This window comes from Pocillopora damicornis, chromosome 12, assembly GCF_964200805.1.
Source record: "Pocillopora damicornis chromosome 12, jaPocDami1.2, whole genome shotgun sequence".
Taxonomy (NCBI): domain Eukaryota; kingdom Metazoa; phylum Cnidaria; class Anthozoa; order Scleractinia; family Pocilloporidae; genus Pocillopora; species Pocillopora damicornis.
In genome coordinates, this window is record NC_142681.1 from 11,540,043 (window position 1) to 11,553,640 (window position 13,598).

General features: G+C 36.0%; 2 protein-coding genes across 2 annotated transcripts; both read right to left on the reverse strand.

Annotated features, from left to right (window-relative positions):
* Positions 1 to 2,794: 2,794 nt before the first annotated feature.
* LOC149036473 (uncharacterized) lies at positions 2,795 to 5,318 on the reverse strand. The gene is made up of 4 exons (XM_089189461.1): positions 4,943 to 5,318; positions 4,243 to 4,293; positions 3,670 to 3,806; positions 2,795 to 2,893 (listed from the first exon to the last, which is right to left on the reverse strand). The coding sequence occupies exons 1-3, from the start codon at positions 5,034 to 5,036 to the stop codon at positions 3,682 to 3,684; spliced, it is 270 nt and encodes an 89-aa protein (XP_089045587.1). The 5' UTR covers positions 5,037 to 5,318; the 3' UTR covers positions 2,795 to 2,893; positions 3,670 to 3,681.
* A 1,955-nt stretch (positions 5,319 to 7,273) lies between these two features.
* On the reverse strand, positions 7,274 to 9,481 carry LOC113670121 (Antimicrobial peptide damicornin). Its single transcript, XM_027186212.2, has 4 exons — positions 9,315 to 9,481; positions 8,861 to 8,971; positions 7,929 to 8,059; positions 7,274 to 7,453 (listed from the first exon to the last, which is right to left on the reverse strand). The coding sequence occupies exons 1-3, from the start codon at positions 9,412 to 9,414 to the stop codon at positions 7,938 to 7,940; spliced, it is 333 nt and encodes a 110-aa protein (XP_027042013.2). The 5' UTR covers positions 9,415 to 9,481; the 3' UTR covers positions 7,274 to 7,453; positions 7,929 to 7,937.
* Between the last annotated feature and the right edge of the window lie 4,117 nt (positions 9,482 to 13,598).

Here is a 13,598-nt window from a genome sequence, read left to right on the forward strand (position 1 = left end):
AAGTGGACATTATTAAGTAAATATTCCTGGTAGCGACCTTTTCTGGTAAATTACTTCTCAGAGAAGTTGCCAGCTGAACTTGAGTCCGTACATTAGTTATTTGCATGATGATTATCCTCGTTGCCTCTGGTTCAAACTTAACACCAATATCTCATAGATAAACAAAAATTAAGTGAATTCTCACTTTTACTGGCTAAGATGTATATTTTTTATTTTGAAGCTGTGAGTTTAATCTCCGTTCTCCTAGTTAGTGCTTTCCGAAGAGATGAAATACTTAAGTAGAACTAATAACTTCAGAGACATTTTCCGCTTCTTTTGCGATACCATTCATTAGTGTAAATTTAGAGAACAGCAGAACCGCGCTAGATAGTACTTAATGAAGTATACTATAAAGCTTTTTCGACTACATTGATGACGTGTGGCTGGTTGAGTGCGCTAGAGGTCATGTCAGTTGTCGATATTAAATAGAATAAACTTTTGCTCGAACCAAACTGAGTTTGAACCTTTGCTTTGCTTTGCTTCCTTGCAATTCATCCGGATATGGCTTCAATGAAAAATGCCCCAAGTAGACCACTGGTTAAGCACATGTATCAGAGGAATTTTCCGAATTCCTGATCACAGTGTCACCGATAACAAATTCAAGAATGAGGAAAATTTTATTTTTCATACGCACGAAATCAGTTATCGACGAAAAGGTTCACAGAGCCACACACAGCTCTCTTGGCTAAGCAGTTTGGTTCATTGTTAATTGTGCTTGTTTGTTTTCTTAGTCAGTAAATTCGGTGGTTTCGGCGTCAATTATTGAGATCTTTTTTTGTTGTTGTTTTTACATATTCCTGGTAATTGTAATTACTATCTAAAGAGATGTGATCCTGCGTGTGAAGCTGACAGGAACCAAGTAACAAGCTATTTGTTAATGAACATTTCACAACCCAACGAAGCCAAACGCCCGTCATTGTGAATATTACCTAAAGGCTTACTTCCAAATAATAATAATAAAAAAATAATAATAATAAAATTTATATATATATGTATATCTTTTTGCATTGTTGCACAAACGATACAACAGACCTTCGCAATGCATCGGTCAGCTAAAAAATCTTGTCTCGTACATAAAACAGCGTTCTGGAAATTGACATCTTTTTTTAAAAAGAAACTCACGAAGATCTTCGAATATCAGCTAATTCTCATCAATCTTTTTTATTCTTCTGTCCAGCTACCGATATTGATCCCAAAAATAGTATCAACTTGCATCTCCAGTTAACAGATAATTGGCAATGTTGAAACGAGTTTTATCGGCGAGGAAATTAGAAAATAGGAGACCTGCTTTCAACCATTACACAAATGGTATAACCATTTTAATTGGGAAGGCTAGTCTTAGGGTTTGTTTTGACAAAACCATGTCGCGCTGCTAAACAGTTGGATCTGCAGCCAGTTGTTGCAACATGTAAAGTATACTCTAAAGCGTCAATAACTTCACCAATTGAGAGGGAGAGCAACATAAGGACCAGAGCACCGCATGAGTGGGTCTGTCTCATCCTCTAGTACCGAAGTGTCCATTCCAAAGATTTTCTGTCGGGGGAACGTGTTTTGTCAGATGGGCAAGTAGGTCACTTTTTTGGGACGCATAGCTAAACATTCTCGTTGCACGACAAAAAATTTTGTCAAATCCTGTTTGTGGGTCAGTAGAGGTGAAACTTCTGGCTTGACGTCTATAAACAACTGGCACTAATGTCCTTTTTCTCCGTTGTTATTGTTATGGTTGCTATTTTTTGTCTTCCATCGCAGTGAAAATAACCATCCTTTATGTGGTACTCAACCCAAGTGTGACGTGACCACTTGTTGTTTCACACAATACAATCTCAAGGTTTAGCCAAACGAACGCAACATTTCAACCTAAAGTCTTGCAAAATTGCCGCACGCAACCTCGTGGTACACACGTTTTCCCTATCTGTAACAACAAGTTGTACGATTTTGGATGTTACTCGAAGTTGGCCCGTTCTGCAGAAAAATACTTGGCTTGTTCAGCCATGTTCGCACAATACCTTTGCATACGTGCTAGGTCGATTTGTTATTTCAAGGTATAATGAGTTTTTTTTCTTAAACATGGCGGACAATAATGCTCCAATTGAACAATCGAAAACATTGAAGAAGTGGACTGAGAGGGAGACCACGTCATTGATAGATGTGTCAAGAGGCATCCCTGCTTTTGTAATATATTCGAAAAGTTGAACATCTTTAACTCAAGAGAGAAAGGAAACAATTTTTTCTTAAGTTTTAAGTCTTGTGTTTTAATAAAGAGAACCAGTGCAGTTTACCGAATGCCCGATGTCTGATGCTATAATCCAGCTGAAGTATTTCTCAACTCAGCTCAAATTTTCATTTAAAATATTCTCAGTAGGTGAGCATTCGCCTCTGTTTTCTTTTTTTCTTTGTCGTTGTTTCCTTGGGTTTCCAGTGATCAGAACATAAAATGGAAGCGTGAGTGATTTGTGAATTTGTAGCGTGAAAACGCTGGTTTAATTCAAATGAACTTTCACAATGCCCTTGGTACATCAGCAATAATAACAGCAACATAAATAGGAAAAAGGAAACAGGCCAACGAAAAAAATAAATCAAATTGATCAGGTGAAAAATAAATATTTATTTTGGAAAGGTAAAAAAGGGCAATAATTCTGAACGGATAAAACCGAAATATGGCGTGAATGGGAAAAATGATTTAATTGTGAAATAATGTCTCGCTTTCGGAAAAACAGTTTGGATTTCGATTGAGGCTCGTAAAAGGCTAAAGCGGTTAGTTTCTTTGATATTATTTATTTACTTCATTCAATACAGTCATCCATTGTGAAGATAATGTTATTGTTCGAGGCATGCCTGTTGGATTTTGGAGAACCTATGAAATGACAAATAAGAAAGCCATCAATAAAAGTAATGGTATCGGTAATAGCAATGATGGTATGACTAATAGAAGACGGCTAAAAATGATTTTTTTGGGAAAACGTAGCCGTCTAGTGATCAGGTAGCCTCTTCATTTTGACCTCTGCATGCAAATATTCTGGGATGCAGACAGTCCAGACAACACAGGCTCATATACTTTGTTTGTTCAGGGGGTAGTTTTGAAATTCTATGCTTTTCTTCCTTTATTTCGCCGGTAAAATTACCAAAGCTCTCTCTTTCATATATTAAGAGGTTCTCAAGAACCTTATTACTTGAATCGTTCCTTTTTTCACGAAAAAATGTATATTTGAATAGTTGGATTATCTCATGACAAAATGTTATGATAACATTCTGTTTCACGCGAGTTACTTACGCTGCGTTATCCCTAATACTTTTGCAAAAGTTAGACAGTGAGGAGGAAACATGTATTAGAGAAAAACCTCGTCTTCTAACTTCCCTAAAGAAGGGATGGCCGCCTTTAACGGCTGAATCATACTAAACAACGATATGGAGAGCCAAGCCTGTCCAAAAATTTTCAATAGTTATTCTTAAATTAGAGCGGAAGGGACCTGGAATCTGTTTTGCAACTTATTTGTATAGCTTCATGATTTAACGACCGACGTCACAGCTTAGAAGAGGCTTCCTGGATGAAGACTACGTCAATCTTACAATAACAGAAGTTAATGTGTTAATAAATTGATTATCATTTTAATGAATAAGGTAAGAGGGTACCCGTGAATGAAGTCAGCCACAAAATCCGCATGTCGCTTGACAATTCTTTGCTAAGTAACGATGATTCGCGGTACCATAATGTGCGCAAAATTTCCTAAATCTTTGGCAGAATACTGCCGAACCCTCGTCTATGCAACCTGGAAAGTCATCAAAAAAACAAGAAATGATATTGATAGTCCTGATAATGTTTATTATGATCATAATAATTATGACAATAACAGTGATGATAACGGCCTTGAGGACAAGGGCGATAACGATGATGATGAGGAGATAATGTGAAGCAATGAAACAAGGTAAACTGAACCCTATGATACATTCTGACACGACTACATTGTGAGACTAAAGATGAGACTTCGCACCAGGGATACTTCTAAATACTCTCGAATATATGGGAAGACAATAATGATAATATCAGAATTTACGGCAATAATATTATTGATGATGTTGATAATAGTAATGGTAATGATAATAACTATAATAATAGAAAAAACATAACTATATCTGCCGGCTTATTTTTGGATTGGGCCTAGCTATCTTTTGAAGCAGACCCATGAAGAATTAATTCATCAATACTTCTCTTAGTTTTATCCATGTCCACGTCCGTTTCTTCGTCGCTCATCATAGCTGCAATAAAAATCAAGATTCATTAAACCATAAATGTTACCTGATGAATTTCATTTATTGTAGCTTTCAACGTAAATCTTTGGGAAACTATAAGAAGAAAAGCAATGTCTTTTCACGTCACATTTTAATTCATTCTGTTCTCTGTAAAGGAATTTAAGCTATACTCATTCTACAGGAGAAACATCCTTAAGCCATGTAAATAACTCACAAGAACGTTAAAGAATAACAGCTGGAAAGACATACGTTAGACATTAGATAGACATTATATTTAGCAACAGCTTGCATTTTGGAATGAAAAGCACCCACTTAAGATATAAGAAGGAACTGATAAGACTGCTTGCGATGAAAATAGTTTTTTTGAAAATATTATTTGTAGCACACTACCTAAAATGCGGAAATGACTATGTTCCCCGACTGAAAGTACAAAAGGCACTTACTTTTGTTACAACTTCGCGTACACAGGCATGGTATTAATGATACTTATAATAATTAAAACTTGAAAGGAAAAAAATTTCTACCGCAATGAATTAACAGAAAATAAACATAAAAACACAACAAAAAATAAAAGGTCGAAAAAAACTTGTCTTAACTTGGTTTCAATCGTCGTTTTGTATGAAAACGATTTTGTTGGAGCAATGTCAAGACCTACCCAATTCATCAAGAAGTGATCTGCTACGAGCCTGTGAGTACTGAATCATCAGTACTGCAGCCAGAAGCACAAAGAATAACTTCTTGGAGATCATTTTTCTGAAGAGCTGCTGTAGGAAAGTCTTCAACCTGCACCGCCAAAGAAAAACTACTGTTCAAGGACAAATCAGCCTGTGACTTTATACTCTGATGACTGGTCCATATGCCGACGCCTGCAGTTGTTCTCAAGACGGACAATGATTAAAACATAACGCTTTAGATTAGCGGTTTTGTGCTCTGGATTAATGGGAATTAGATAGATCTATATCGAAGTGAGAAGTACTAATTCAGTTGCACAATGAATAATACCATGATTTATACATGATGTAAACGGAGTCCCGACAAGTTCCGTTTTCCAATTCCTTTTTTTCTCAGGTGTCAGTGAAAATTACTCGTGACGAGAGATGAACGAACGCATGAAGCAATTTTTTATAGCAAAGTTATCCCTAACGTCTGCTAATCAACTTGCAGCTGATACCCAATAAAGGCTGCTGGTTAGATTTTAATGATAAAGAGATTATTTCAACATCTTCAGACCATTAGTTTTTTGGCTGCAAACGTCTTAAAATCCCAAATTTGAAACCGTGAAAAACACAGGATTGCTTATGCAGAGAGTTGTTGACATAGCGGGGAATTGTTTGGGTTTCTAGATCCAATGACAAGCGTTGTGAGGTATTGAGCTTTCATTGGCAAACTAGGTGAAAACTGTGTCAAATTTTCTTGACATTCTCCTTAAAGACAAGGATTCAGGTAGCAGCACAGTGTTATCTCTAATCTTCATTAAACACCTGAATGAGTTTCTATTTTCGGCAGTGGCTTAATGTGAGGTCAATTGCAAAGTCATATATTGTGACACCTCTCACAATTTCCAGACAGTAGTAGCAAACGATTTTTTTCAATTTTTTTAATGTAAATTATCTGTATTTTCTAGCCCTGAACCCTTAAAAACTATCCAGGATGCCATTTTTTTTTAGAAAAATCTCTTTTGCATCTTTCTTGCGAATTTCGACCGCAATTTGACAGCCTTTCGTGTCAGTAGTCCATATTCCAATTCATCAGACAATTGAACAATTAAAACCTTCTGGCTCATTTTCGACTAAGTGCTGTTAGCATTTATTAACCTTATCTAGGCCGGTACCTGTGAGGCCTTCAATATGTGAGGACAATTAAGCATTCTTCTCCAAAGGTGGTGTAAATAAAGGGGAACATTCAACGTAGCGACCGATTTACTACGCCTTCAGAAGCTGCCCGCAATTTACTTTGTGCGCATCATTTTGAGGAATAGAATTAATCAAACTGTACTGACATTATCATGACGCATCTGTAACTTTTCAAAAGTATCATAGTTCTGACAATGAGGACCATTATGGAAAATATAATGATGAACCTAGGATCAGACTTTGGAATTTAGGAAAAGACTGGAAAATTTATTGGGCTCGTTTAGTGTTTTGTCCGAAAATTAAGAGACATGTGATTGAACTACAATGCGACGTCCATTTGGTGTTGATTACGAGTTATGTCAATTATTAGCTAACGTTTCCAAGAGCATGGAAACATACACCAATAATATATACACAATAAAACATAAAATTTCTTTACATCAGAAATGAAACTTAGCAAGACCAATTTTCAGCAACTTTTCCACGACTTTTGTCATCAACTTCAAATTCACGAGTGTAAAACGTTATAAAGTAAAAAGCCTGCGACAAATAAGTGGCATTTTAAGAAGGCTGTTGGTTATTGTTTAAGACTGCGGTTATATCAAATAATGCACAGAAGAGTGTTAGCCGACTTAAATCGGCAAAAATTGGACCCGCATGAAGTTAAAAATCCCACCATATCCATGTATTACTGAATCATATTCTCTGAGGAATGTTATGTCTAGTTTTAACCTAAAACAAAAAATTCCCTTGCAAATCGAGATGTGAGGATCATCGTGCCCGAGTTTCTGACGTGTGTTACTCTTACTTTATCACTCTTTACCACTAACACAAAAAGAAGGACAAGATATATGAAATATTTGATTAGAAAACTTTGTCGGATACGTAACAACTGGTAATATAATTGCTCTATTCTATTTGGATTCAGCGATACCTAAATACCGAAATTCTGAAAGTGTTTTGATAGCTAAACTTCATTTCCTTAGTCATCAAACAAATTACTTGTCAAGTTGGTTGAGATTCGTTATGTGATTGTAGATTAAACAACCAGCCATGAAGCTTACCCACTGTTTCACGACCTTTGCAAAGATAATCCTCGAATACATTACTACAGAACTCACAAGAAATGCTCGTTTCATGTTTTGCTATCATAGTTTATTTTAGCATCGTTAGGGCAATGTTTACAACAGAATAATATAAACAGTGTACCCCTCGAAGAATACGGAAATATTTTCAAGCTATATTTAACTCTTGTCTCTTGAAATCTTGAATCATCATTTTTGAGGGTAACATCGCGTCTTAATCTTTCGTATCTGAAAAATAAAGGAATCGTTCTGTTTAGAATTAACCAAAAGAAAATCATGGGGTAGCTGTTCCATCATTTTCTCCTGAGTTAGCTCAATGCTTTATTAATGTTGTAGCCAAACACCGCCAACTCCCAATTAAGAGCTGTGATGTAACTTCCATGTCATTACAACGGAAAATGTTTGCGAAGTTCCGTTTGTCAAGCCCTTTTGTCCATTCTGATACCTAAGCATAAAGACCTTTCCAAGGGCTTCCATGGTATTCTCCCTCTTCCTTTTTCCTCCATTCCTAACTTCCTTCGTTTCCTTCTCAACTTCATTCGATTAAGTCTTCCTTCGGTCAGTTACCATGCGCATGTCTGTGTGCGCGTTCTTCGTTCGTTTGTTTAGTCGCTCATTAATGAATTCCTTTCTTCAACTGTTATTTATTCATGTATAAATGGTGAGCTCTACATAAATGTATATGACACAACTAAGAACGTACCTGGAGATCTCAACCCCGGCATCCACAAGAATAAGAACACTTGTCTCTCATTAGCCGACCTCTGATGCCTTTTTTATCACAATAACTTTTGAAGAGACGGCAAAAAGTCTTCCCGCGTAAATCTGCGCAGGCTGTGGAATAAACAAAGATATCATGAATGAGATGAATATGATGAGGTAATAATGACCAACATCAAGGCTACTGATTCAGATTGTAACAACACGATTGTAGTAAAGTTAAGCTGATGTACTTTCAGCCATCAAATTATTGTTCTGGACTGTTCTTTGAATATTTACTTTGTCTCTTTGTATTACTCATAAGACATAACAACCTTAAGCATAGTTAAATACCTTTGCTTTCATCCGCATTGTATTATAAACTAAAATGATTTGCGGCGGGAAAAATGCCATAATGATATTTAAACCGCATTCAATTTAAAAGTGATTGATTACTCAGTTTGGCTTTCACACAAAAATTAACAAGTGTAAGCAAGAAATTTTATCAAGAAGAGGACGGTGGAATTCCTTCAAGACGATAGCGTAGCTCTCGAAAAATAGAAAGACATTTCACACACACGAATCAGTATGCTTAATTGAAACATGAACGTTAAGAATTCATACGTTGGGTTTTAAACCGCATCATTAATTTGGGAATCTGAATAATAATATGTATTTCAATTACTCAGAATATTAGATTCTTGAGAAAAATAAGAAAAACTGACCTAAGGCATGAGAACTTCTTCTCGTGTGATATCGATATGAAGACAGATTAATGTTTAATTTCATCAACTATCAACCACAATTTTGCCAAAGTATTACTTTGTACCAATCCCAACAGCTGCAATTTCGTTTGCGAATTCCCACAATAGTTTTTGTTTCTATCAGCAAATTCCTTGACAAAACATTTTTATTTTCATTTTCTCTCGATCGTACCTCTCCGCTTTTCTGGGACTGCGTCGTTTGAATCGTTGCCGTTGCCACTTGATGCATCAGAATTCGCTTCCAAATCAAAGTCACCGCCGTCACCAAGAAGGTCATCATCATCTTAATGTGTGAAAAAGAAAGTGAAAAAACACGAAATCTTATTTAAGATCCTTAAGGTTACCCTCGCAATTCATGCTTTAAATTTTTGTTCTCCCTTCTTACGGACGGTCTCATGAGTCATGACAGTGCGGCATATTAAATTCAGAGGTCGTTTTTATTGTAATAGGTATTTAGGTTTTATGCATGCGGTGGATTGTATCCTTGAGATTCAGGATAATACGAAAAAGGCGTTATTTTTTTGGGCAACCGCCAGTTACGCACTACACACGAAACGGAACTTTCGCCATCCGTGATCAATAAATTTCTCTCAGCATAGAATCAAATTAGTTTTGTTTTATCATACCGTCAAAATCCTCTAACAAGGTAGCTGCAGATGCCTTCTGGAACTCCATCAGCACCAGCATTGCCCCAAAGAGTATAACTAATACTTTCATTGAGGCCATCTCACCACTTGAGCAAGTCTTCTTCTGCGTCTAGTTCTGCCTCTGGTGGACGAGTGACTTAAGTGATAATGTCAGGAAGTGTTCTTGTATGATATATAATACAAATATTTTTGTTTAATCAAATATAATATGTTTTCACCTCGCGTTGACCACTTGTAAACTGGGAGAACTCAAACCAGATTGTCATCGGTCCACTCTCCAGTGTTCAGTGTTGTCCGGCTTTGTGGAGCGATAAATATCATATCAAACAGCGAACTAGCCAATGTAATTTGCTATCGATTGTTCACGTCACGAGCATAGCTCCACCTGGTTCGTTTCATTTTGATCGTTGTACAATGTTCAATTATGCCTGTGTTATTCTTTTCTCTCTCAAAACTGGTGTAAGCCTATCGACGAGTGATTGCTCTAAAAACCTCAGCTGCAATAAGTCGGTGTTACCAAGGAAAGGGAAAGGAAGAACCGAATTCTCCATAATCATCCGAAATGCTTATCTCGGAAGATTTCACATATATTTTCCGTATTATTTTTCATACATATTTAATTTGGTTCTTAGTAAAAACAAAGAGAATTTACTTTGTGTTGAGAAACGTTTTCGAAATTACATTGTTAGCGATGGCTCTCGAAAATTAAGCTACTACACATAAAGAATACATTTACATTTCTGCCCTAAAGATCTTTATTTTATTTATCATCTTTTGCTGCGGACCCAAAATGAACAAAACCCATCTTGTATATATCTGAATGAAACGATATTCCTAATGATAAAGTTGATAAGACGGAAAATGAAATACTGTTGTGGAATCTGAAGGTGTTTTTAAACTTTAAGCAGATTAAGCGCTTAGAAGAAAACGATATTAAACCTTGGTTAACAGTGTCGCAACGTGGAATTTCATTGAATATTCGCACCGGAAACAAGGTGGATTTTAATCGTAAGAATAACTTGTCAAATCCATATTATACTTCGATTTGTGGCCTGTAAATAATGTGCGAATCATAAAAAACGAAAAAATATTTATTGATGTTTTCAAATTAACAAGCCGAAGAGTGGGCGAACAGTTTAACTCATCTGATGAAAATATGAATCTGCAGGCCTCGTCGATCCATTGCATTCATCAAAATAAAAAATCGCCCTTCAAAAAGATTTAGTTCATCTATTTTATTTAGGACACAAATTAAGGTGGAACCTCGTTTTCCTTCGCAAACTCCGCTTTTAAAAAAGCGGGAACTAGAAAGGGAGTATATCGAAAAGTAATCAACACTTTGGAGAAAGAGAGTTTGCTTTTATTGTGAAGTCAAAGGTAAGGAATTAAGCTACAATTAGAATTCAGAAGAATAAATTGGAAATAAAAAGCTTTAAAAGCCTTTAGCTCCAGGCATTAATAATCGTAATTGTTAAAATGTGTCTTTGTCTGAAAACAACATTAGGGTAAAGAAAACTTGGATTATTTACTGTCTTGATTAAAAGACTGTTGGAAGTCTGACAGAAAAAAATGAAAAATCTCCTTGACTAACAACCTTGGTTTAATGGAGGTAAGCCACTACAGTAAAGAAAATGCGGGAGCAATCATTGAAACCAGTTCCCACAGAGTCGCAGTGGTTTGCGGAATTCACCGGATCGCAGCCAAAATGACTAAAACAGCCATTGTAATAAAATTATAATCACCGCAGTTACAAATTTTTCGGTTGCTGAAAAAGAATTATTTCTGACTCTTTTTGATATTGAATTCAATTCGAAAACAATATTATGGTTAAAGCATGGCCCGCAATAACTTCACAGTGATAAAACATTTGTGTTCTCGAGTTTTCTTTCTTTGCATCGACCTTATGCATTACCTGAAGGGCAACATACGGACTGAGGTATCTCACACACGCAATTTCATAGGTATCTGTTCCCACGGTATAATGGCAATGAGAGATTACATCCGCCTAAAGAACTTCCGAGATGATGCATTGACAAGCATCGTATCTAAAACGTGTGAATAGAGTGTTTTTCTTTTCTTTACAGGTTTCGAAGAATCGCATGAATTAAAAAGCAATTACCTATTTAGCAGCAAGATTAAAAGACGATTGTTATCTCGAGGTAGAAATTAATTTGTTTTTAGACATGTTTCCATCTTCAATTTGAAGTTTTGTGTTCACTCACGTAGTTAGCGTAACGATGCAACATTCACATTAGACCAAAGATAGTTGAGTCTATCGAAGAACTTCTTTGAAAAATTAAAGAATCATTTTTACGCACCAGTGAAAGAAAATTTTGAAATGTTTACTGATTGTTCTTAAAATTAAAAGTTAAGAGGTTTCCGCTCCTTCTGTGTATCTCACAGAGAATTTTTACCGCCAAGTAAAAAGCACATATTAAAAAGCCTTGGGGGCGGCTAAAAACAATCTGAAAGAATTTTTTTCCGGTGCTGCTAACTTTAAGTGTGCGCTGGGGGACGCCCAGAAAAAACCATATGTGATTATTAATTCATCAGGCCGGCTTGTAAAGAAAGAGGAAAAAAAACAAGGAAAGTGTCAAGCAAATTTGGAAATCTCTTGTTTTTTTTTCTTTTCTACTCATAATGAGTACAAGCTGAAACATCTTGGTCAGTAAAAACCCAATTGCACAAAAATATGAGTCCAAAATTAAATTAATATTCTGAAAGATCATATGGTCGTTATTTCTACTTTGCCAACGTCCAGCAGTTCGAAATACCAGGGAGCGATTACCATTGTGTATTAATCTTTTGTTTCAGTTTCTTTTAAACCAAGATTGTAACTATCTTATATTAGCAAGGGAGTGACATTTTGCAATTGCGATGAAACAGTCGTAGTTCAATTTAGAAGCTCTTTCTTTAATGGAGAGCCGCTGTGACTGTATGAGGGGAAGCTAATCGTTTTGATTAAACACTAAAGTGTTAAACAGTGTCTAGTCCGCTCATAAACAATCTTTTTTACCGATGGCTAACCTTCTCGTGATGATCGAGCAGTTCTTTATGTAAAGATTCGTCACTGAACCCTGGGAGACCGCTTACTTTATCAGCCACCAACGTACCTCAAAAAAATCTAATCATTCGAAAATACGAACTATGTTTATTGAGTAAAGAACTTTTAACCGTCTCTGGCGGTGCCGTCGTTTAAATAAGATCACAAAATCTACCAGGTAATTCTTTTGCCATGAGTTTCAAATAATTCTGATTTACATTTGGCAACCGCAAAAAGGAAAAACAATATATTTGGAAACAGATCGTAAGTTAAAATTGTTATTGAATTCGGGTTTCATTTCATCTTCCAAATTATCATAAATAACAATCCATGAGGCGACTGAAAGCCGCCAAACTTCGGTATAAGCAGTTTCTCAGGCAGTTTCATTGAGCCCATTTTTTTCTTTTTTTAATTTCATCGGCTGGAGATCACTATGTTTTTTTTTATTATTGACGGCAAAAAACGGTTTTGTGCGCTGAAATAGAATGTTGTGTGCATTGTCATAGGTTGAATCACAGAGCTGTGTGTTTGAGTACGACTCTGCCTTGGCTTCAAAAGTGGTACGGCAAATGATCTGTACGACCCTGGGTGTATATGAGAACAACTAAGAAAAAATGCAGGCAAGAAAAAAATATAATATGATTACTCCTAAGATAACGAAGTATTTTATTCTTGAAATGAGAATTGGAGGCTTTCTGTACACCTTGGAAATCTGCGCGAATCAAATTGTGTAGTTGGTATGAAGAAATAATATTCCGAAAAAAAAAATCAGAACAACAATGATAGCACCGATTATTTATTTTCAGTTTGAGGAGCTGGTGGGCGCACATACCTAGAAACGCCGTAGGATCCTCTAAGAGATTCTCTTTGTTTCTTTTTATTTTGATTTGTATCGTTTCGTTATGATTTGCTTTTTCTGAAATTCAAAGCAGTGGAAATTGAAGTGAATATAGAATAACTTAAAGAACATTCTAGTCTTAATCTTTTAATGGCGTCCAAGGAAAACAAACGCACAACTATTCCTTGGCGTTTGTCTCACCTGTTTTCCCAGCCACTCAATGTGATAGAATGACTGAATATTCTGGATTGTCATTTGACAAAAGTAGGTTAAAGCTAAAAACGCGGACCACATGCTGATTAAATTCGTGACTGAAATGAAAACGTGGGAGTCCGAACCATTTTATTTTATGATTTCAATTGTCTCCGAAAATAAGTTGTAA